General features: G+C 37.9%; 3 protein-coding genes across 5 annotated transcripts; 1 reads left to right on the plus strand and 2 right to left on the minus strand.

Moving 5' to 3' along the window:
* Positions 1–5,505: 5,505 nt before the first annotated feature.
* On the plus strand, positions 5,506–6,613 carry LOC126377908 (protein lethal(2)essential for life-like). The gene has a single exon (XM_050025963.1). The coding sequence runs from the start codon at positions 5,680–5,682 to the stop codon at positions 6,292–6,294; it is 615 nt and encodes a 204-aa protein (XP_049881920.1). The 5' UTR covers positions 5,506–5,679; the 3' UTR covers positions 6,295–6,613.
* Positions 6,614–9,449: 2,836 nt separating this feature from the next.
* On the minus strand, positions 9,450–15,482 carry LOC126377813 (uncharacterized). Of its 3 annotated transcripts, XM_050025683.1 has the most exons (3): positions 15,276–15,469; positions 14,343–14,573; positions 9,450–13,683 (listed from the first exon to the last, which is right to left on the minus strand). In XM_050025683.1, exons 2-3 carry the CDS (start codon positions 14,373–14,375, stop codon positions 10,108–10,110), a joined length of 3,609 nt encoding a protein of 1,202 aa, XP_049881640.1. In that variant the 5' UTR covers positions 14,376–14,573; positions 15,276–15,469; the 3' UTR covers positions 9,450–10,107. The 3 variants fall into 3 exon arrangements, with proteins under 3 accessions (XP_049881640.1, XP_049881639.1, XP_049881641.1); XM_050025682.1 differs by having other exon boundaries at positions 9,450–14,573; positions 15,276–15,482; XM_050025684.1 differs by lacking the exon at positions 15,276–15,469 and having other exon boundaries at positions 13,543–13,683; positions 14,343–15,219.
* A 2,300-nt stretch (positions 15,483–17,782) lies between these two features.
* On the minus strand, positions 17,783–18,605 carry LOC126377914 (protein lethal(2)essential for life-like). The gene has a single exon (XM_050025969.1). It carries the CDS (start codon positions 18,486–18,488, stop codon positions 17,937–17,939), a length of 552 nt encoding a protein of 183 aa, XP_049881926.1. The 5' UTR covers positions 18,489–18,605; the 3' UTR covers positions 17,783–17,936.
* Between the last annotated feature and the right edge of the window lie 5,800 nt (positions 18,606–24,405).

A 24,405-nucleotide genomic window follows, 5' to 3' on the forward strand; every position in this document is an offset into this window, starting at 1 on the left:
ACATCACTAATATTTCCGCCTAAACTAACGTGATAGTCACAAAAAGCCTAAAATTATATTTGTAACTTTCTATAAATATATGTCAGTCAGAATCGAAGCAAATCGAATTCCATAGTCTTTACTTACCCCGGCGGGAAATAGGCGTGGGTTTATGTATGTGTTTTCTAATTTCACTCGACAGAATTTGGCAAAACTCCATCGGGGTTGCGAAATTTCTTATAATGGCGGGAAACCAAACTCATGCTTTCATAGTAGCATACTGACGCTTTTGTATCTGTATTTCAAGGGCTTTTGACTATAAAACACCTTTTTTATTTTAAAACTATTGCATTTTATTTTATATTTTAAAACAGTGCTGCCAGTGAAAAATATTTAATTTTACACGTTTATAAAATAGTGTAAGCTAACCAAGTATTCTTAAGAAAAAATACTTTTAATTAAAATGATTTAAAAACAATTACGTAGTCAAAAGTCCTTTGAAAATAGCTAGAGCATGAAACTAAGTATTATTTTTAGGATTGTTTATGTTTTTCAACATTTGTTTTGTAATATAAGTGTAACAAAAGTCAAAAAAATACGTCGAAACAGTTATTTTTTATCAAAATTGGCTGTATAAGTACACGGGAATAATTAAACTGTTACACATATTACAAAACTTAAAAAAAAACTATTATAATGATGGACGAGCAAATTGCATTTTTGTTTTTTTTTAAAAGAATTTTTTAATTACGTAACGAAAGCAAATATTGTGCTGTGTGTAAATATTATATCATTAAGTAGATATTCTGTATCGCGCAACATTTTGACTTGTCTACTGTAGGTTTTTTTATTTAATTTTGTACCTAAACATTCGCGGTTGTAACGTTGATGGACACTCGATAATTTGTGACTGTTTTTTTCTTAACCAAAATCATTTTCTCCATTTCTGCATCGTACTCATCACAGTATCTTTTCAGGTTCATTTTGACTTTTGTTGCTATTTAAATAAAATGTTTGATCCAACGTTTTTCATATGTACATGGCCTAAACGAAGCAAAACATAATGACATTTCTAATTTCAAACGTTAAAAAAAAATGTGCGAGTTTTCATAAAAAACAAACAACATTTTAATACAAATGAACGGTTTTCGAGTGTCCGCCAATGATGAATATTGATTTATATTCTGTTTTTATTTTTGTAAATAGTGTAATGCAGGTCATGTAATACGATATTTTTGAAAATATACCACTATTTAGAATTTACTTGTTTGATTTATACACTATAACACTACACTCCTCCCCAAACAACGACAGGATTAGCAGAACGAAGTGGGTAGCTCACTGGGACGGGCTCACCCATAAAATGCTACTTAGGTTCTATGACGATCTTGTGACGAAGCGAGTAGGCGCCGCTACTTCAAAAGCGCACCTCTGATGCCGGGCAGCAGCGGTATCAGTACTGGTTGGAGGCCGAGGAAATGGATTCTGGTAGGGCTCTAGCTAGAAGATCACCGATTGAGAAATTGGTCTGTGTGCTGCGGAACGGAAGGCGATTGGGGCAACCACCGTTCTACACGCCCTATCTATGCAGTAATGAAGGCGATTACTCCACCGCCAAGAGCGCAGCTCTTAAATAAAGAGAACACTACACTCGGAATGTCCGACTTTCCAGGTTACGTTCCCCAAACGAAATATGGATGGCACTGTACAATGTTGCTTTCCCTTCTAATTTCAGGGATAACAGACATATGCATTTTTATGATTGTTTTTGGGTATAAATTAATACCCTTGTTATTACAGGCCCCTCTTCCACCCATTGTTATTTTGATCAAAATAAAGACAAGCAAATAATATATATAGGTAGCAACATAATTCTGTACATATTATTATCTGATCAAAATATCGAACAACCATAATTTTTATATATTTATATTCTTGAATAATTATGTACCCGAGCAATGAGAAAATATTACTATACTGGCGTTACTACGCAAGATCTAATGCCGATTGGATGTGCCTACCCCGTAACTGACGTAGCGTGAAGGTGTTATACAAAAAAAATCGTTACTTGCAACCACAGATCATATAATAGCTTGCAACGATTTTAATTACGCTCGCCGGTTTTTTGTACATAAAACTGAAAGTAGCGATAAAAAGCGATAAGTGCTTTAAAAATATCAAAATATGAGGGGTATAAAATCAAAATCCGCTATAATGCTTAAGGACCAAATTTGAGTTAGTAGCACCGTTGGAAACCTCGTAAAAATTGCTTTAGAATGCTTGACTAGTTTCGTACCGAAACCCGCTAAAACATACAGAAATCTGCCCACTAAACATAGTATTAAAATCAAAAGCCCCTATAACAGTGCATACCAGTTTCAAAATCCTCCATAATTGAAACGACCAATCACAGCACCGCATTTGCGTCACATGATCAGTAAAACAGTATGGCGGTTGTTGAGTGCCGGCGAAAACTTGTGTGTGGTTTTTTAACTAATTTAATGTGAAAATATGGATGAATTAGCCCAATTTGTTAAAAAATGTGATCCTAAACATGCTAGGAAACGACCACGCGATCCATCTTCATGGAAGCGTGAAGTGGAGCGCAAGAAACGGTATGTAATACTTTGTCATTATTGTGTTCCAACTTCTTCCAAAAAAGTTTTATGCAAGATGCATCCAGCCTATTCTAAATAAGGTATTTAGCAGAACGATTATTTTTGTTTTATTTTCATTTCACTACATTGTGTTTTACTACTAATCCCACTAAACTGTTTAAATGATTTTCGCGATAAATTATATTAATAAGCAATAAACATAGTTCTGTAGCGATTCATTTTGACGTTTGTCGTTTGTGTGCGTTTTGATTTTTTTTATATTTTTTTTTCAGGTACGAAGCCAAGAAATTGCCAACATTTCCACAATGTGAGCACGATCAAAAATCTTTTCGCTGTACCTTACTTACATGTCAAGATATACGAAGGTTTCACAAAAACTTTTATAAATGTACGACGAAACTTCAGCAAGATAATTTTATTCTGAGATATTGCAGTATCAAGAAAGCGGAGAAATCCAAGCCGGATAGCAAGAGGAAATTAGCCACAAAATATTCTATATGTTCTAAAGACGGACTGCTTGTTCCCGTATGTCGAAACACATTTTTGAACGCTTTACAAATAAAAAAAGATCGGGTCCAAGGGGTAATGACCAGATTTTATAACAGCGAAGGCTCTCCCATTAAAGAGACAAGAGGAGGCGATCGTAAATCATTTCTGTATGAAGCAAAAAAACTCTCAGTACAATGGTTTATAGAAAAATTTAAAGGTCAAGAAAGCCATTACTGCAGATCACAAACAAAAAGACTATACTTGCCATCCGGATTAAATATTAGAAAAATGTGGAGGATCTATAATGACTCAAGAGATGCTGAACTAAAAGTTAAACAAAGTTTTTTTCGGAGTATATTTAACAGGTACTATAACATCGGATTCGGCACCCCGAGAACAGACGTATGTTCTACTTGTATATCTTTGCAGGAACAACTAAAAGTTGAAAAAGATGTTACAAAAAGAAACGAGTTAATGATTCAGAAAAGACTCCACGGTCTTAAATACAAAGCGTTTTACAGCATATTGAAGGAAGATAGCCAAGACACCAAAACGATAAGCTATGACTGTCAAAAAAATCAGCCTCTGCCGAAATTGCCCGATCAGTCTGCCTATTTCAGCAGGCAGTTTAATTTTTACCACTTTGCTATAGTGGAGGGCAATTCGAAAGCTAAACTCGGAAAAGAAAACGTACATTCTTACTATTGGAATGAAACAACTCACGCCAAAGGAGGCAATGAAATTATAAGTGCCGTTTACCATTTTCTACAGAATGTAGAGATCTCAGAACATATAAAAGTTCTTCGCATGGTTTGTGATGGTTGTTCGGGCCAAAATAAAAACACTGGTATGATCAGCATGCTAGGTAAATGGCTTTCTGTTGAAGCCCCAAGACATCTGAAAAAAATTGAATTGATTTTCCCAATTGTTGGACATTCGTTCATACCGCCTGATCGTGTCTTCGCCAAAATTGAAAAGACGCTGAAGACAAAAGAAGTTGTAACGTCTCCATCGGAATATGCAGCTGTGTTACAAGAACATGGATCATGCGTAGACCTAGCATCGATTCCAGTTTATGACTGGAAGACAGCTTATGCTTCCATCATTAAACCGACGACATCCTGGCACTTCCCTTTTATGAAATCGAAGCGCTTTTTTATTACTCGTACCAAAACGGAAAATGTTTTGGTACAGGGTGAAGAAGCTTATAGAACGGAGCGAAACACAAAAAAAATAATAACGAAAAAAAATAAAAAAATTATAATGATTGCTCCACAGGTTATTCAACCTAACACAATCGTACCAAAAGCATCGAAATTGAACGATGTTTATGGCCTCCTTAAAAAACATTTTGGGGACGAATGGAAAAATTTAGAATGTTTAAAATATTATAAAGATTTGGAGGGCATTGGGAATAATGATTCTCAAGATAACGAACGCGATGATGATGATGATGACTGTAATGGTTTATGCGAGCCAGGCTTTGAAGAAGTTGCCATAAATGTATAAAGTAAGAGCTATCTGCGCAATGAATACTAGTGTTTTAAGCTTGTGTTAATTATAATATTAGGGTTAAGCTCAGTTATTAATAAAAAATTGCTATTGAAAAGATCCGATGTTTTTATTTTAGGTATTTACCTAGCTACATTAGAACTAATCTAACTCATCTGGCCCTAATACATTTTGCATAACGCCATCCACCCGAGTTTTATTCCTGGTTGCAAAACCCGCCAAAATATGACAATTTATTTTCAAAACCCGCTGTAACGGCAGGTTAATTTCAATCTCCTCTATAACAAATTTTTAAATGCTTTTAACGGTTTCATAACTTTAATTTTTTTCCTTGTCCAGCCTAAATTAGTGTTGTCATGTCATAAACTAAATTATTAGCATAAAAAAATCCCAGTAAGTTGTATTGATTAAGCTCTAACGATTTTTTGTATCCTGTGATATTTTTGAAAAATGTGTTTTAGTGGGTTTTGATACTATACCCCTCATATATCGATCTGTCGAAAGTACTAGGCTCCATATTATGTCCATAAACACTAGAAATACTAGAATGTTCCAATACTGATGAAATAGGATAGAAAATATATTCTGTCTTCTTTCTGACTGACCCAAAAGCATGAATTTCTAGTTACTTCTTATCTGGAATGTTCTATTTCATACTAGATGTCACCACTTGTATCAAAATTGCAATAATAAGCAATTAAATTTATTTATCAATATTACTCAATAATCACAAAACAAAAAGATAAAAATATCAAAACAAAAGGTGATTATTAGTGATAATTTCACAATCATTTCATGAATATAGTTCGTATTGATAATACGTGGGCTACTCACGAAAAACCACGTCAGTTTTCGAGAACTCTCTATTCGCCGCTAGATGGCCTGACTGGTATATAAACCACAGAAACGGGCGGCATTTCATGTTGAATTCGATTGCAAGACACAACCACGAGTGCATTCTCCGAGTTTTCGGTGCGAATACGCGTTTAACGAGTGATTTTTACAAGTGATACCACTTCAAAGGAGATCTACCTTTTCTCTGATTGCAAATTCGGTAACATCATCATCTGATACAAGAAAAATGAAGAATTTAAAACTGGTAGGCGCTTTTGCTCTTGTATTCCTAAGCACAGGAATACTTGCAGACGACAAGTGCCCGCAAAGTTCGGGAAGGAGGAGTAGTTTGATGAACCAGATGTTACCAGATCAAGACTTCGGGCTGTCCTTCGGTCCTCACGACTTCCTATCCATGATGTCGCCTTTCGTGTTCCGTGACTACTACAGACCTTGGAGGCGACTAGCGGCCTTGACTAAAGACTTGGGATCGACTATTAAGACCGATAAAGACCAATTTAGCATCAACTTAGACGTCCAGCACTTCTCTCCAGACGAAATTACAGTGAAGACAGTCGATGGATACGTCGTGATCGAGGCTAAACACGAAGAGAAACAGGATGAACATGGTTACATTTCCCGCCAATTTGTACGACGATACTCGTTACCCGAAGGCACTGAGCCGGACTCTGTAGTGTCCCAGCTATCTAGTGACGGAGTCTTAACCGTTACAGCGCCGAGAAAAGCCATAGAAGGGGCTAAAGAGAGAATCATTCCCATAACACAGACAGGACCTATAAGGAAAGAGGCTGCCAGGCAAAAAGATACGTGTGAAAGTGATGCGTGTGTTTCTGACGAGTAAAAAGGACTTAAAAAGTGCCGGATTCTAATAGTTCTCAGATAATATTTTGTTGGTAATTTTAATTTACCTGTTTGCTGAATGGCGAATACCTATTTCTACTCAGTGATTGTAAAATTCTGGTACTTTACTTAAACAACTCTTAGGTATATCCCTTTTAAGCTTTAGCTTTTAGCTTAATTCTCTTATAAGAGCTTAAAATTGCAAAAATGTCACAAATTTAATTGAGTAAAGTACCAGAATTTGTCGTAGTCTAGTCTATAACACTAATAAGTTTTATAAGACTGATTTTAAAATAAATTTTAAGAATGAACAGCTTAAATTCCTGTTTTACTTGATAATAATAATTTAGGATAAGTACCTACGATTTTGTTGTTGAAGAGCCATGATAGTTCAGTTGGAAGAACGTTTATCGCAGGTTTGACTCCTAGCACAGATTTAAAACAATGATACCTATTTAGTTTCGAATTCATGTTTGAATCATAAACGATCATCACATTCAGCGGCGAAGACACGAGAAATGCCTTACGGATGTGACCTAACCTGTATGTATTGGGCTGGTTTGGTTGGTTTTCATTTCGCGGATCGAAACTCTTATTGAAATATCAGACAATCTGTAAAAGTTCATCAGTTTCTTGCGAAGTAATAAATTAACTGGTTGCACGCCGTTTCTGTAATAGACCTAAAACACCTATAAAAACATAAATTTTATAATTATGACAACTAATAAGTAGGTAGTTCATAATTTCACCACTGTTTACAAACAATTTTGCTGGTCTCAGTGACTGAACTTTTGCTGTTTGATTGTAAGTACCTGTGAAAAACGGGATTACGCTAGGGAGATGATGTCAGGCGTCATCTTCTATCGTGTGGGTTGTGAGGTGGATTACCAAATCAACCCTGGTGTCAAGGTCACTATTGAACCGCCAAAGGCCCTTGACATGGCTCATGTAACGACTACTAACTTGCATTGATCAGTAAGTAGTAACCGGGACTCATCTTACTTTCGGACAATCAGGTGATCAGCCTGTAATGTCCTAAACAAACAGGCGTGAGGCGTAATAGTGAACTTTAACTTATCCAATAGAGTATATTGTCCAAAAGCCCTTAGAAAAAAACGTTGATCCTTCGCATGTTTCCATCTCGTGGTCTCTTTCGTACCTAACGACAGTTATTTCTAGGTACAAAGTATTGATTTTCCCTTCCTACCAAAAGCTTAAAGCTTGTACAAACATACTTAGGTATACCGTATCCTTGTCAGGGATCGTACATTCTGGAACACAGGGCTCGAAATCGTAAAGTTACACGCTCTCGTAAAAAGTTAGTAAGTTATCCTGCCCTGTTTGCTATACAAATAATAAAACCTCACAGCTATATTCCCAATTAGGGTAGGCAGAGGTACATGTATTATGATAAACTTAGGATAAACTATACAGGGTGGCCCAGAAGTTCAGGTTTAAAATGAAAAATTAGAAAGAGGGGCTCATTAGCTACCAGAAACACCCCCATGTATGTTTAGCAATTATTTACGGTTTAGGAGATATGACCCATTTTGTACCTTTTTCTAGATTTTCTACCTTACTTCAGAAATAATCATTTTGTCGCTATCCCTTTTTTAATAATTATTTTATTTTACTTCACAACTATGCCTAAGGCTGTGTACCGCTCAATCAAAGATAAATCAAAGTCAAATCAAAGATAAAAAAAAAGTTATCGGAAGTCAAAGTGAGAATTCGACCAAAATTGTTACAGTTGTTAATACTCCGCCGGCCGAAGAAAAATAAACACATGAGATTGTCATGGACCCTGAAAGTATTTCTAAAAACTGCTCCATTTAATAGGCTTAGGCTTTTAGAAACATCCAAAAAAAAAGTACCCTTAACCCTTAAGCAGGCCGCGGACATATGTGTCCCACATTGATTTTTCGATGCTGTAGCCAGGTTTTGGCAATAAAGAGTCCACAATCTGTCAAAATTTAATCGTAAATATATACTCTATGGTTCCGAATTTTCAAACTTTGTGTATCCGAACGTAAGTGACACTGACAGCCATTCGAGTTTCGTCTGTCCGTTAGAGACGTGTTTTTGAGTGACTGTGGTGGTTTTATACAGATTATGGCGAAACAAAGAAAGATAAGTCGTGCAATTTTTTGATATGTTAGAGATTTTGAATTTTCCTAACAGGATTTGCATTATTTCTAGTTGATTTCTTGCTAAATTGTCTAAAACAAGGCAAATAATAATGTGGGGAACATGTGACCAAAGCCTGTTGAGTCGAACTTATTTGTGGGAGCTATATATCCTTTGCCTGTTCAAATCACCAATTTTTTTATACTAGCCTTTGCACCCGACGTTACTTTTGTTTTTTTTAAACATATTTGTTTTACTAAAAACTACGCATCATTTCGATTACAAACAAATTTATTATGATTATGTTATACACAAATTATACTAAATTCGGGATTCATAATAAAATGTGAAATAAATGGGATTTATAATAAAAAGTATTTGATTTACTTACCACATAATAACCTCTATAAATATAAAAAATTAATACAATTATTTTTAAATTAAATTATTTATAAATAAATAATTAAATAAGTAATAGCAATTACAATTTAAAATAATAATGATCTAGTAATCAAACACTAGAATTTATTATGAACAGACAAACATTCGACATTTATATATAGCTATCACATAAAGGATAGTCTCTATCCAGGCAATGGGATTATGTTTTCCCACATTTTTTTTCAGGACTTTCAGTGTTTTTTTTCTGAATGTGTTGATAAGGAATCATACAGGCCGCTATTCAAAGCCTAAATCCATATATAACACTTTATTTCTTACAGCAGTTCTTCGGGGCCTGTTTAAGGGTTAATAAGGGCATAAAACTAAGTAATTAGCCTTCAAAGTTTGCAAGACAGACAGATTTGAAGGAAAATTTGACATTCTCATACAATGTAGCTGCTTCTTTCTAACGTTGTTAAAGGTGCTCAAAGACATATTTTATTTTAGTATCCAATAGTATGAATCACCAACAGTGTTTGGGGATAACATTTTCCTTGAAATCTACCTATGTGTCAGCTGGGGCAAGTGGACTGTATGTGTAGATGTTGAGGTTGAGCTGCTTTCACTGCACTAATTAAAACACTCGGAGACTTGAATAAACACTTTTATTTCGCGTAAATTATGCGAGCAACAATGGAGCTTACAACGATGATGGACGAAGTGTAACAGGAAGTGACGTCAGACTAACAAACTATATTTTTTATTTTTAAATTGTGTTGGTGTTGCCAACATGTTGCGGCCTCACAAAAGAACTAAGTGCCATTAAGATATAGCTAAGTCTATCACAAAGAACTTAGGTTGAAAATATCTAAATTTGACCTATCACAAATACACTTCTAAGTCATAAAAAACATTTAAGTTAAAACCTAAGTTACCTAACATGCGTAAGGCTACAAATTATGTGCTAAAGGGAAACACACAAGTACTAATGTATGCATAAAAATAAGTTACAAGTAATAACGAAGTTAAGCCTTATTTTAAATCAATAATTATAAATTGGAACACACCTTAAAACTAAGTTCGTAAGTATGTGGTTTATATAAAGCTTAAACATCAAATAAAAGAGTTTTACTTATAATTAAGTTTTGGTAAGTATACATTTTACACAACGAAAAGAAATACACATAAAATCTTGGCATATCAAACCAAATAAAGAGTACACATAGAGTATATGTATTGCCCCTAGTACAAAAGGTAAATAAAGTAAATTGTAAATCTGTAAACTGTAAGTAATCTTATAACACTATTAGTCATCTATGGGCAAGACACACACTTTCACAATGGAGCGCACATGAGTATGACCATTGGAAGTCTTGACTTCTACAGCGCGCACGTGGCCGTCATGACCAGGTACAAGTTTTACAACTCTAGCCATTTTCCACTCCATGGTGGGAACATTATCCTCCTTCAAAATAACAAGAGACCCTAATTTTATATTAGGAGAAATATCTAACCACTTAGGTCTATTTTGCAAGAGATTAAGGTAATCCTTGTGCCACATTTTCCAAAAAGATTGTTTTACATGAGTACATAGTTGCCAAAATTTTAATCTATTTTGAGGTACATTCGATACATCCTTTTCTGGGTACATAGTTAATGCATTACCAATTATAAAGTGGCCAGGAGTAAGATAACTGTAATCGTTAACATCGCTACTGGATAAAGGGACAAGAGGCCTCGAATTTAAGATACATTCAATTTCTACTAGAATAGTATTGATCTGTTCATATGTTAATAAATGACCTTGTACTACTCTCTTAAGGTGGTACTTTGTACTTTTAACGGCAGCCTCCCAGAGGCCACCAAAGGTAGGTGAGTAGCTAGGAATAAAATGAAAATCGATTCCATGTTGAGCTGAATAATCATGCACTTTCCCTTGGTGGTCCCGAGAGGACTGCAAGGCATACAGTTCAGTTAACTGGCTCTGTGCCCCCTTGAAGGTGCTGGCGTTGTCGGAGTATATTTCACTGGGCAGTCCCCTTCTAGAAACGAATCGTCTTAGACATGCTAGGTAGGTATCAGTTGTGAGGTCGGACGCTAGCTCTAAATGAACTGCCTTAGTGGCGAAACAAACGTAAACACAAATATACCCCTTGCCCGTGACCGACCGTCTCACACGTGAGAGTTTGACATCTATAGGCCCAGCGAAATCTACTCCAACCTTCTCGAAAGGGCGACTTGTAGCAGTTACCCTTCCGGCCGGCAGGGAGCCCATCAACTGCTTCGAAGCTGTAGCCTTTTGTCTGAAACATACAATGCATTTATGCGTTATACTTTTTACAAACATTAAGCCATTTGTTATCCAAAATTTTTGGTTTAAATTAGTCAATAAAAGTTTAGGCCCTGCATGGAGCAGCCTTTCATGCTCACTTATAACAATGCACTTGGTAACATGCGAATTTTTAGGTAGAATAGCCTGATGTTTTTGCAGGTATGGTATATTAGAATGATGTAGCCTACCACCTACGCGCAAAATGCCCATGTTATCAATGAATGGATGTAAGCTGTGCAAGGGACCTTTAACAGGTTTATTATTATTAATACATGACATTTCCTCACTGAAATGAACTTCTTGTTCATGTCTGACAAGCAACATTAGAGCAGAATTTAATTCTGTGCTAGAAAGGAACTTGCGTGTGACTTTGTGAGATTTTAAATTATTAATAAATCTCATAACGTAAGCCATTATACGAACCATTTTAGAAATACTAGAATGTTTGTGAAGCTGTTGAAAAACAGTATTAGTAACGACCCCTGTAGAGACTGCCTGACTGATGGAGAATGCTGGACCAACCTTCGTCTCTGGAATGTCTGAAGGTAAGCTGAAACCGACATCAAAACAAAAACCAGGATCATGCAACATAGCCGGCCCACACCACCACATAGCGCAGTCAGCAAGTTCTTGTGGACGTACTCCTCTGCTTATGTAGTCAGCCGGGTTGTCTTTCGTGTTGACGTAAAGCCAACGACAATCAGCTGTATTGTTAGTAATAGCCTTCACACGATTCGCGACGTAAGCCGTGAGCTTTATGGGTTGCGTGTGTAACCATGCGAGTACGATTTGCGAGTCTGTAAATAAGTAAACATTGCTTATTTTGATTTTTAAATTCAGCGTAGCCCGCACCTTGGAAATAAGCATGGAGAGAAGCAGCGCGGCATTCAGCTCTAAACGCGGGACTGTCATACCCTTGTTCTGCAGGGGATTGATACGAGACTTGGAGCAAAGTAAACGTACATCTACGTCGCCTGATGGATGGGTAACACGTAAGTAGACACAGCAGCCATACGCCGTCGTGCTGGAAGCATCTGAAAAACCTATAAGTTCCACAATGTCGTCATCTGATACAGAGATGTTTCTGTTAATAAAAATTGGTTTCATCTCGGCAAGACTGGAAGAAAACTCGAGCCATTCTTTCCTAATGTCGTCATCAGGCGTGGAATCCCAGTCTGTCTTGGAAGACCATAATTTCTGCATGATAGCTTTGGCCTGTACCACAACAGGACTAACAAAACCTAGTGGGTCGTAAAACTTTCCTATGTAGGACAAGATATCTCTTTTAGTGATCTTATCACTATGAAAGGGCTCTGGACAAGTAATTTTGAATTGGTCATTTTTGACGACTAATTGCAAACCTAACGCCTTCAAACTACAGTCGTCTTGTTCGAGGTCAAGGTCGTCAAAGTGTTGTTCAGTCATAGGAATGTCATCGATCACTCTACTGTCATTGGATGACCACTTATGGGTCTGGAAGCTGCCGAGCTGTAATAGCTGACGGAGTTGTGACTTGGCTTCTAGAATGGTGTTTAAGTCATTGTGTGAGTATAGTACGTCATCTACGTAAGTGGAGTTACTGATTATGAATGATGCCAGTGGCAGGTCGCATTCATGTCGCAGTGCGAGCTCCTTGAGAGATCGTGTCGCGAGATAACTCGAACTCTTCAGGCCGTAAGTCACAGTGGTCAGTCTTATGCACTTGATGGTCTCGTCTGGGTGGTCGCGCCATAGGATGTTCTGTAATGAAGTATGGTCAGAGACTAGATTCACATTTCGAAACATTTGTTTTATGTCGGTAGTGAAGGTGAAAGTACCAAATCGAAAGGAGAGTAAAATATCAAAAAGATCCCTTTGAACTGTCGGCCCATTTAAAAGTAAATCGTTGAGCGAGACTTTCAAACTAGTCTTCATAGACCCATCAAAGACTGTGCGCAGCTTAGTAGTTTTGCTATCAGGTTTAAGTACTGCGTGGTGCGGCAAAAAATATGTTGCTTCCTTATTTAATTGCATCGTTTCTATATCAACATAGTGGCCATGATTAAGATTCAAGTATTCATGTATGAATTTTTGATATTCAGAGAAAAGATCTGGGTTTTTATGTAACTTCTTTTCCAAATTGAGAAACCGCTTGTATGCAAAATGGAAAGAGTCCCCTAAAGCGTCATTAATTTCTTCTAGAGGCAGTTTAAGTGGCAGTGCAACTACAAAACGATTCTCTTTCAACTGTACAGTGTCTTTAAATATAGATTCGCAGAGCTCATGCTCTGAAGATGTTTCAATAAAAGTTTCAGGAACACTTTCAGTTTTCCATAACTTATTTAAGTTACTAGAGATTTCGTCGTTGCACTGTGAACATTGTAAACTAACTTTACCAGCAGAATTAGACGAAGGTAGCTGGGGTAAATTGCCTCCAACTATGTAGCCCAGGTGTGTGTTGATTAGACGTAGCTGATGGACGGTGGCAGAGGATGCATGCTGCGGACGCTCACGCGGTGGCGCCAACTGGAAGCTCGGAGGCTCCGGCGACTCCGACGTCGGCAGCAGGACCTGAAATACCACATCCGCGCCCATTAGCAAGTCAATTTCACTGGGAATGTTAAATGTTTCGTCTGCTAGTCGTATATGTTTCGGCAAATGTAGGCTTGAGAGATCGAATCTATTTTGAGGCAGTTGACAAGTTATACGCTCCACAACATGGCAGGTAGTCGAAACCTTGAAGGGGCTTGTCACTGAATAAATATCCACAGGTAAGCAGCGTTTGACATTTGCCTTTGTATTGGTGATGCCTATTACGTTGACATTATTATCTGTGGGCTTCAAGTCAAGCAGCTGTACGGCTTTATCCGTTATGAAAGACAGCTGGGACCCACTGTCAAGTAGGGCCTTGAGGTAAATTGGAGTGCCATCTCGAGCGAAGACTTTCACCTTTGCTGTTGGCAAAAGAACATCATTATAGTTATTCGCTGCCAAAGAGGCAGGTGATGCAACGACTGGTGTGGTATCACTATTGTGTAAGTCGGTGTTGACATGTAGCAGAGTGTGATGTGCCATTTTGCACTCTGTGCACCGGAAGTGGTACCTACACTTTCTTGTGTGTGCACTTAGACAGATGTTACACAGGCTCTTCTCTTTAACAAACTGAACTCTTTTCTTTGCAGGTAATAATTTGAAACCGGGACATAAATATAATTTGTGATTCAACTTACAGTATAGACAAGCTGGTGGTTGAGCCGTAGCATTGGTAACTACTGCTCTGCCTGCTGGACCTCGATACTGCTCCCTTGGATCTCTGGGCTGCTGCAGCCGCTGCTGGCCAATACCTGGTTCAGCATTCTCCATCGCCAGGGCCCTCTTGGTCAGGAAGGCAAGGAAGTCGTCCATTGTTGGATCTTGCTGGGTGTCCCTCTCAAGCTGGTACGCTCGGCTCGTGAACAAATCTAGTTTGCGGGATAGAACACACAACAATATAGCATCCCAATATTGCGTATTTGGCTCTAAGTTGGATAATGCAGCAAGTTCCTGTCTAACTGTAGCAACAAATTCCCTAAGATTGCTTGCTGTTGATTTTGTTACAGGTTTCATATCAAGGATGGTGGTAATATGTTCGTTTACAATTCTAAACTTATTGTTATACCTATTGTCCAATAGAGTAATGGCCTTATTGTAACTATCTGCCGTCAGTGGTAAGTTTTTTATTAGGTCTAGCGCCTCATCTTTCAAATAAGATCGTAAATAGTATAGCTTTTGAACAAAATCAATAGATTTGTTACTATCAATCAATGAATTAAATAAGTTGATGAAAGGCGTGTAATCCGTAAACTTTCCACTGAAAACAGGCACATCAATTGCTGGTAATTTTAATTTACATGATGGGGACGAAGCTTGCTGGTTGGAATCGCGCTCACGACGACTAATCTCATTGTTTATTATAGTGAGAATGCTATAGTACTTATTTTCGACCTCTGTTATGTCGCTTTCGAGGTTAGCATTTTTATCTAACGACAACATTTTTATGTTTGAAGTTTCATATTCTGAAAATGCTTGCATTAGCTTTTGTTTTCTGGCAAGCAGTGTTTCAGTTTGCGCGGAGGAAACATTTTCCTGAGTCGACACAGAGTTGTAAATACGTGTAATTGTACCTTTGAGATATCCTCGCGTGGCAACCAGCTCGCTAGTCGTCGTCATCTTGCACAAACTTAGCATCAATCACTTACTATGTAATTAATTAACTAAATAATGTTATTTTCACTGTTTGTTATAATGTAAACAAACGAAAATTGCAATAAAACTCGTCGGCGTCGGCGGTAAAAACTCGCTGTGAGATTTCTGCGCGCTCGCTGGTTGAATGAACTACTCATACGACGCGCGCAGGCTCGGCCGATTCTGGGAAATAAACCTGCGAATGGGGAAGAGTGAAGCGGACGCGTTGATCGTGATTGGACGCTGTCAAATGTAAAGCGCCAATCAGGGACGCCGATTGCTAGGCAAGCTCGTGAAGTATTTTCCCCGGTGGCCTCGTGTGACGACCCCGTCGTCGTTCCCTCCAAATTTCTTCCTTTGCGCGCGCGACGTTGCCGTTCCGTGCTTGCGCCCCAAGAGAAAATGGCGGCGTAATTGAAATCAAAGCCGACCAAAATGGAAATTCTTGATTTCTTCTTATGATCGTCTTCTTGCGTGGCGGGAAGGCGTTGTACCAATAAAGATGGTATATATTGCGTCGCGCTGCGAAGTGTCGTCGCTCTGCTCCAAATCGTGATGCTTGTAGCGCAAAATTTCCGAAGCGTTACTTCTCCAAATCATAGGTTTTCGTCGCGCAGAACAAAACCATGGCTCGATGGACCATGTCAGCTGGGGCAAGTGGACTGTATGTGTAGATGTTGAGGTTGAGCTGCTTTCACTGCACTAATTAAAACACTCGGAGACTTGAATAAACACTTTTATTTCGCGTAAATTATGCGAGCAACAATGGAGCTTACAACGATGATGGACGAAGTGTAACAGGAAGTGACGTCAGACTAACAAACTATATTTTTTATTTTTAAATTGTGTTGGTGTTGCCAACACTATGTACCTTCATTAAAATACGAATACCAAAAGTGACTGCAAGTTTTGTCTTCGGATTGTTGCTATGTCTACCCTGTTAGCGATTATAAGCGTGATTTTTATTTACTTTTAACTGAAAATGTGTCTTTGAGCACCTTTAACAACGTTAGAAAGAAGCAGCTACATTGTATGTGAATGACAAATTTTCCTTCACATCTGTCTGTCTTGCAATATTTAAGGTCAAATTACTTAGTTTTTTGCCCGTATTAAGGGTACTTTTTTGGATGTTTCTAAAAGCCTATTAAATGGAGCAGTTTTTAGAAATACTTTCAGGGTCCATGACAATCTCATGTGTTTATTATTCTTCGGCGAAGTTTTAACAACTGTAACAATTTTGGTCGAATTCTCACTTTGACTTCCGATAACTTTTTTTTTATTTTTGATTTGACTTTGATTTATCTTTGATTGAGCGGTACACAGACTTAAGCATAGTTGTGAAGTAAAATAAAATAATTATTAAGAAAGGGATAGCGACAAAATGATTATTTCTGAAGTAAGGTAGAAAATCTAGAAAAAGGTACAAAATGGGTCATATCTCCTAAACCGTAAATAATTGCTAAACATACATGGGGGTGTTTCTGGTAGCTAATGAGCCCCTCTATCTAATTTTTCATTTTGAACCTGAACTTCTGGGTCACCCTGTATAATTATCCTCGCTTCATCGAACTTTTTGTTAGACCAACGTGATAGGTGGTGAGCCGTATCGCCGTCTATAATGATCGAGCCAACTGTGTTAGTGAAAAATACATCATCATCTCTCTAACATTATGCCGTTTCTCACAGGGTCCGCGCAGCCCTGTCTGACCTTCCAATCCGCAAAGGGAAAACAAAGGGAAAAAATGTCGTAATTAGACCTAGAAGAACATGCATTGACCAAATTGGAGATGTCCTTAGAAAAGGTTCAGTACGATCTACTCTGAACCGACGTGCGTGTATGAAACTATTGATGAATGTGGAGGAGATGTCCATTGTCCTTAGAAAAGGTTCAGTACGATCTATCTACTCAGAACCGGCTTGCGTGTATGAAACTATTGATGAATGTGGAGGAAGGAATAGAAGTTGTGTCAGGATCGAAACAAATGGAATTTCATAGTCTCTGCTTACCCCGGTGGGAAATAGGCGTGAGTTTATGTATGTATGTAGTATAGTATCCCGTATAATGCAAGAGTATCGGGTCGTCAAGTCAACATTTTAATGTATTTTTTTTACAGACCGGGTAGGAGTAAAAATAACATGCTAAGTCGACTAGGGGTTTTTAAAGTGTCTACTTTTGTTAGTAACATAATATAAATCAATGAGTTTCAATACCAGTGTAGAGGAGGGAAGTACTTTTACGACTTTGTAATTCTGCCTACATCGTTAGATTGCGGGCGTGAGTTATGTTGACTGAGTGAGTCTTCGTGTAAAGTGTATACATGTACGACCTATCTATTAAATTATTATTTTCTGCTGTGTTATAAGTTTGGATATTACAAAATCAAATTTCTTTTGTGTGAAATCAATCAATGAGGGTAGTAGGTAATTCAAAGAAAAAGTCAGAAAATAATTTTTAAGAGTTTATTGAACTTAAAATTAAAATTAAGTAATACTTTTAGATTACTTCAGTCTTATCACATAGAGACTAAACAACATCGAAACAAAAACAATTATAAGATGACTAAATGCATCACTGAGTTTTGAACTTCTGATTGAACCGATTACTTCGCGCCATTTTCTGCGGTCTGGGCTGGAGACTGGTCCTTGATTTCCTTCCTGACTGGGCCAGTCTGGGCGATCGGGACTGATCTCTCGTTCTTGATGGCTGGAACGACTTTCGGCGCGACGATGCTCAGCACGCCGTCAGACGACAATCGAGACTCGACGTTTTCAGGGTTGCAACCTTCAGGCAGGGCGTACCGTCTGCTGAACTGACGGGAGATGTAGCCGTGTTCGTCTTGCTTCTCTTCGTGCTTCCCCTCGACGATGACAAAGCCGTCAGCAGTCTTGACAGAGATCTCTTCCGGCGCGAAGTGCTGTACGTCCAAGTTGACCTGGAACTTGTCTTTGTCAGACTTGATGGTGGAGCCGACGTCCCGCGCCGCCGCCGCCAGCTGACGCCACGGACGGTAGTAGTCCCGGGACAACATCGGAGACAACGTCGCCGTCAGAAGGTCATCAGGAGTCAACGCCAACCCGAAGTCCTGGTCCAGAAGCCGGTGGCGCTGGCAAGGGTGGGTGTCATAACCAAGCAGGAATGGTACAAGAGACATTTTTTGACGTGTCTGAATCGAATTCCTCGAAAGTAGACGTTTAGGTTTAGATCGCTGTGCGATTGGGAATGCAATCGTACTAGTTGCTTCGAGCGCTTGTTCAAAATTGAATGCCGGTTTCGCCGGCCGGCGCGTTTATATAGTAAAGCGGGGCGGCCTCTGGCGGCGAGTAGAAATTTCTCGAATCCGCCGGAATTCGTTCGTATGTGTGCGTGCGTCAGCTGTTTGCTTATCGATTTTGGAAGGCCAAAGATGCGTGTGGATTATTCTCGATTTGTTTGTGTGTGTTTTGTTTGATGACGTCGTTTTCGCGAAGGATCGAGATAGGATGTTTTGATGGGTCGTTCGTGTTCCGGAGGGTTTTCTAGGACGTTTGAAGGACATTTGTGAGGACAAAGGCAATAGGTATTTTTTGCAAAGTTAATTTCGTCTTTTAACTCACCCGGCAATTGTAAAGGGAGGTTTCAATATTTTACTGAAGGTAATTTAATATTAAAAATACATACATAGGACGATCCAATTTACAATATGAGACTTTTATGAAATATTTTGATAATTTCCTTGCTTTTGGGTTTCACCAATTAATTAAAACAATTAAACCTAATTATTTTAAAAAATAAAGAGAATTTCGCGTGTGGTACGGCATTCATTTGATAGGTAATTTTTTTAGTAACCAAACGCTTCGTTGCTAAGTGTAAATACTCGAACAAGTGTAGGTAAGTATGCTATTCGTCTAGAATATTCGATGTACCTGACCTACCTACTTTGGTAATAAATAATACTCGCTTTATGGCATTATTTGTGTCATAAATACTTAAAAATGTTTTAGGTAAGGTAGGGCTTACTTAAGACATTTTTAAGAATCACGCTTTTTTATGCCGGGTACCCAGAGCGGCAAATACAAATGCTATCTTGGAGTTCAGGACAGTTCGAAAGAAATTTGTTTCAGACTAATCGAAGATTATTCTGAATATTCGCATAAGATTATTATAGACAGTCTACCAACAGGATAGCATATTTTAGTAGATAGGTTAGTAGGTAGGTACCCTCAAAATCCATTAAATAAACAACCTGGAAAATTCCTTTTCCTTTTGGCTTTTGATATGCTTTAAAATATTTTTATTTACTATCGAAATATAAAACTGTTTGATTGACAGCGAGCGTCTGGCATTCACTTTATCATTTTTTGTAAACAACATTTGTTGCCAAGTGTTTTGGCATGCATTTATCCGTCTAGAATATTCAGGTTGATAATATAACAAAATCTAGAAGTTTTTACGTATGTACTTTTGTCTGATAAACAAGGTTTTTGTTGTTGTTATGATAAGTACGATAAGGTGGCATAGCAACAATCGTTTAAGACGGCTAGTCACAAAAATATTAGCTTAATTAAATCAGTCGTATATTTTCAGCATGTCATAAAAAAAATAAACATTACCTTAAACTTTTATTACAAGTTTTACTGCTTCATTGTAATACTTTTTTTTTTGACGTGACTTATTGTAGGTTTGCCGCAAATGGCATTAACTACTTGGCCGGACAAATAGGGAGCAGTGATGGGCACATCCGATACAAAATTAAAGACAACAGGCCTGAGTGTGCTCAATTGGGCGCGAACGTCGGCTCAGGGCGTCGTTTGAGAGGAAAATATTTGAAATAGTTAATCGACCCTAGTGGATCGATAGCGATAAGCGCCCAAATCGTCCACCACGCCGGCGGGGTCGGTATCGGGGTTTTGAAGTGTTTGTTGTCACGAGCTGATTGGCCGCCTCTATGGCTAGAATAATTGGGTCGTCGGGATCGTATATTACGCCCTTCGTTTCATTATAAGACTCAATTCCTAAACGTAATGATAAAAACGGTAAGTTGGTAGGCAAAGAAAGTCTACGTACAATAAAAAGCACTTTTTTCAAAACAGGACGTAAGCGTGACTGAACATTCCACGATATCAGATGGAAAAATGCAACAACCAAACAATACGTTGGTTATACAATATACAATGAATGGTCTCGAAACTCGTCACTCGATATGGCCCTGACACCAGTCGTCCGATCATTGAACCAGCATTATACAAGCTATATTTAGCTCGGAATTGCACGCCACAGTTTGCAGTCTAGTGGTCTAGACTTCCAAACAGGTTTTGCTGTTGCCAAAGCAAATAGATCGAAAAGTGTACCTAGCAGATATTTTAGAGTTACTTATTGTTACAGTGTTTTATGTCACCTACCATTGGATTTAGTAAATTCTATATGTCAAGATATCCAACAGTTTTAAGACTACAAAAGACAACTAATAGGAGCAGTCCTGAAAACCAAAATTATCTTGTTTGGTCCACTCGTCTAACTTGAGAAGCGGTTTACAGGATAGACATCTTCTTTTCTAATAACCTGCTATTCATTGACAAAAGCATCTAATATCAATGAATCCATAACTCTGATTCATAGTCTCTGATTTCATCGTTTACCTCAAAATCGTAATACGAAAACAATGTCTGTCCATAATGGTAGAAATGCAATAAGAAATCGTACCATACATATTTTCTAATAGATAGGTACGTTAAAAAATAACTTGAACATAATTGTTTCAAACCATTCAAAGCGCATTCGCACCAGCAAATTCTGACGAATTACTTGCTAATAATAAATATATTATACATAAGTATATATTAAGGCCAAGGGGACGTGAAACCAGTCAAGGACATACCTATTATAACATAAAAGTTGTATTACGTCGGGTGGAATGTTCTAGATAACCCGTCTAGACTGCCGCGTAATATTATGAGACGGTAGATAAGTTTGAGAGTTCTCAGCCTAGTTTATACATTTCTATGGTAGTATGGCACCATCATCTAATTCTTAAAAGTCAAATTGTTTATTTTGATTTCTATAGCAGTATTTTTTTTGGTTAGTTTAGTAGTAAGCACTGCACGACATGGACGTGTTAATACATCTTATATTATTAAGATGTATATGATTACATGGACTGCTGTTCTTTTTTTGGGTAGTCGTGCAATAAGTAAATATTGTATTGTACCTATTGAAAGCAAAATCTGGTAAAATTAAGTACTATTACTTAATTTTACCAGATTTTGCTTTCACCTATGTGATACCTATGTATCACATACTAAGATAACATCAATGTACCTACCTAGGTACATAGGTATGTAGATTAGGTATCATAAAAGTTAATATTAAAACAGCCGCGCCTTTAGCCACGCATGCGTCAACCTAGTGCTTACATTTTACCTATATCTGTACAAATATCGAACTGAAACACAGGAGTTTTACAGGAAATTAGACTGTATTGTTAGGAAATGAGACCTGAAATGCTACAACATGTGGGTATCGATTTTCCCGCCAGTCTGGAATGTGTCCTGTCTAGAATGTTCTACCGAAAGTCATGTGGAATTTACACCAAACAAGCGAATGTTCAGTCTACAAAATCATCTGTGTGTAAACAAAGACAGAGAATTAGGTTTTTCTTGTATTTTATGTTCATGCGCGGTTTATGGAGTAGGTATTCTAAGAATGCTCATTTCAGTCGCAACATCATATTTTAATGTGATTTTCTTCCACTTAAATAAATTTCAAGCCGAAGAATTTCGACAAAGAGGGACCACTTGACAAGTGTTGCGAGGTTTTGGTAACAAAAATCATATCCGAATTACTAGTTTAGGTAGGTACCTATGTATTGTAAAGAATCTAGGTGTAACATAAACACATAAAACTTAAGGTCTAATAGAAAGCTCGATGATTTGTGGGTACTTAGTTCATCTTGCGACGGATGTACCTCTGACTAAACCAATGAGGGACTTTCGATGCTACGTTTCCCAAAAACGTGTCAAGTTTGGTGGCGAACTGTCATATAATTTTTTCGTGAAAAATTGGGAAAATTGGGAATTGAAAAATTCCTTTTTCATGTCGGAACCGAGGATCCTTTTGGATCTTTTTCATGTCGGAACCCAATTTTTCACGAAAAAATAATATGAAATTTCGCCACCAAACTTGAAATTTTGAGATTCACCCTATAGATAGCGTTGTACAGATTTAACGTCATAATTACCTGTTTTTTCATTGCTTGGGTACATAATTTATCAAAAGGATAATGTTATAGCAGAGGCATATACGAAGGCAACTCTGAACAACGCCATCTATATTGTTTTGGGGAACGTAGTTGGAAAGTCTCTCATTGGAAATAGTCTTGAGCTTACGTTGTGTTATGTTAAATTGTTTACGTAACTACTTACATGAAAAACTATAAAGTTACAAATAACAAAAATTATCAAATTACTCACGACCACGACCGGATCTACCTATGGGCTGATTGGGCTGCAGCCCAGGGCCCCGGGGTTACAAGGGGCCCCCAGATCCCGCTAAAAAGTAGACCATAATTTGAAAAAAAGTCTGTTAAAATATTTTTTTGCTATTAGTTGAGTATTAAGATAGGCCCCCAAGTAGTTTCAGCCCAGGGCCCCACAAATTCACGATCCGGCCATGCTCACGACTCGTCGTTACGGGTTCGAACCCCGGTGGCGACATATCACAAAAATCACTTTGTGATCCCTAGTTTAGTTAGGTTATTACAGGATGATCACCTGATTGTCCGAAAGTAAGATGATCCGTGCTTCGGAAGGCACGTTAAACCATTGGTCCCGGTTACTATTTACTGATGTAAGTGAGTAATCGTTACACGAGGCATGTCAGGGGCCTTTGGCGGCTCAATAATAACCCTGACAGAAGACTGGCTGAGATTGGTAATCCACAATACAATACAATACAAAAACGCTTTATTGCACATATTATAAACACATCACTAAAATAATTACAAATGTGACAAGAAAAGTACAATCAGCGGCCTTATTGTTAAATAGCAATTTCTTCAAGGCAACTAGGGTGAGTTAACTTGCTACATATTGGAGTCGGGGACAGGTATAAGTAAACCACCACACAACACACGATAGAGGAGAATAATGGGAATGATGGGGTGGGAGTAACCCACAATACGTAATAAGTACTTTATTGCACAGAAGGAACAATAAAGTACCTAGTAGAGATCAAACGGACATCAGAAATCAGAAATCATTTATTCGCTTAGAGTAGGTAGGTATAGAGTCAGAATATGGTAACTATAAGTCAGTGTTATCAGCGTGTAATTAAAAAAATCATTAATAATATAAAAACTATCAGTAGGTAAGTACCTACCCAATTAGCCATTTGCGTATTTACAAGTCATTAATTTAGGTAGTAAGTCTGTTTTTAAATTTTTCAGGTAGGTAGGCAAATCTTATTGTACCTACATAGGTACTTTTATGCACATGTTATGTGGACTTTCCATTGTGTATTGATGTCGAATAGATAGATACCTACCGCTTATTTGACGTAGGTCGAAATAAAATATTTAAAACACGGCTTCAGTTATCTTATTTACCTAAATAAATTAGAAATTTTACCTTGTTTACCCTACATCCATGGTCTGCACCGGTCATAGGATGGGCGACCACAAAAAAAAGTTTTCATCTTGAGCTCCTCCGTGCTTCGAAAGGCACGTTAAGCCGTTGGTCCCGGCTGCATTAGCAGTCGTTAATAACCATCAATCCGCACTGGGCTCGCGTGATGGTTTAAGGCCCGATCTCCCTATCCATTCATAGGGAAAGCCCGTGCCCCAGCAGTGGGGACGTTAATGGGCTGATGATGATGATGACCCTACACCCCAATAGTTACCTACGTGTACAGATTGCCTACCTAAAAAAATCACAAAATCCTGCAAAATCATCTAAAAACATAGGTCTCTAGGTACATATCATGAAGAAACCAAGCTCCTTTTTAACGACAGCATAATTCGTACTCGAGTGGTTTCGATGTAAGTATATTACTATATTACTGGTTTGCAAAAAACAGCTGCTGCTAAAATGGAACGG

This window comes from Pectinophora gossypiella, chromosome 24 (assembly GCF_024362695.1).
Source record: "Pectinophora gossypiella chromosome 24, ilPecGoss1.1, whole genome shotgun sequence".
Lineage (NCBI taxonomy): Eukaryota > Metazoa > Arthropoda > Insecta > Lepidoptera > Gelechiidae > Pectinophora > Pectinophora gossypiella.

What these genes read in the sequence shown, in the direction of transcription:
- LOC126377908 (XM_050025963.1), top strand. Translation starts at nt 5,680, where the DNA reads ATGAAGAATTTAAAACTGGTAGGCGCTTTTGCTCTTGTATTCCTAAGC.
- LOC126377813 (XM_050025682.1), bottom strand. Translation starts at nt 15,339, where the DNA reads ATGCTAAGTTTGTGCAAGATGACGACGACTAGCGAGCTGGTTGCCACG. An exon ending in CACGCGAGGATATCTCAAAG is followed by an intron (nt 14,574 to 15,275) that starts GTACAATTACAC and finishes CCCGCAAACTAG; the next exon opens with ATTTGTTCACGAGCCGAGCG.
- LOC126377914 (XM_050025969.1), bottom strand. Translation starts at nt 18,488, where the DNA reads ATGTCTCTTGTACCATTCCTGCTTGGTTATGACACCCACCCTTGCCAG.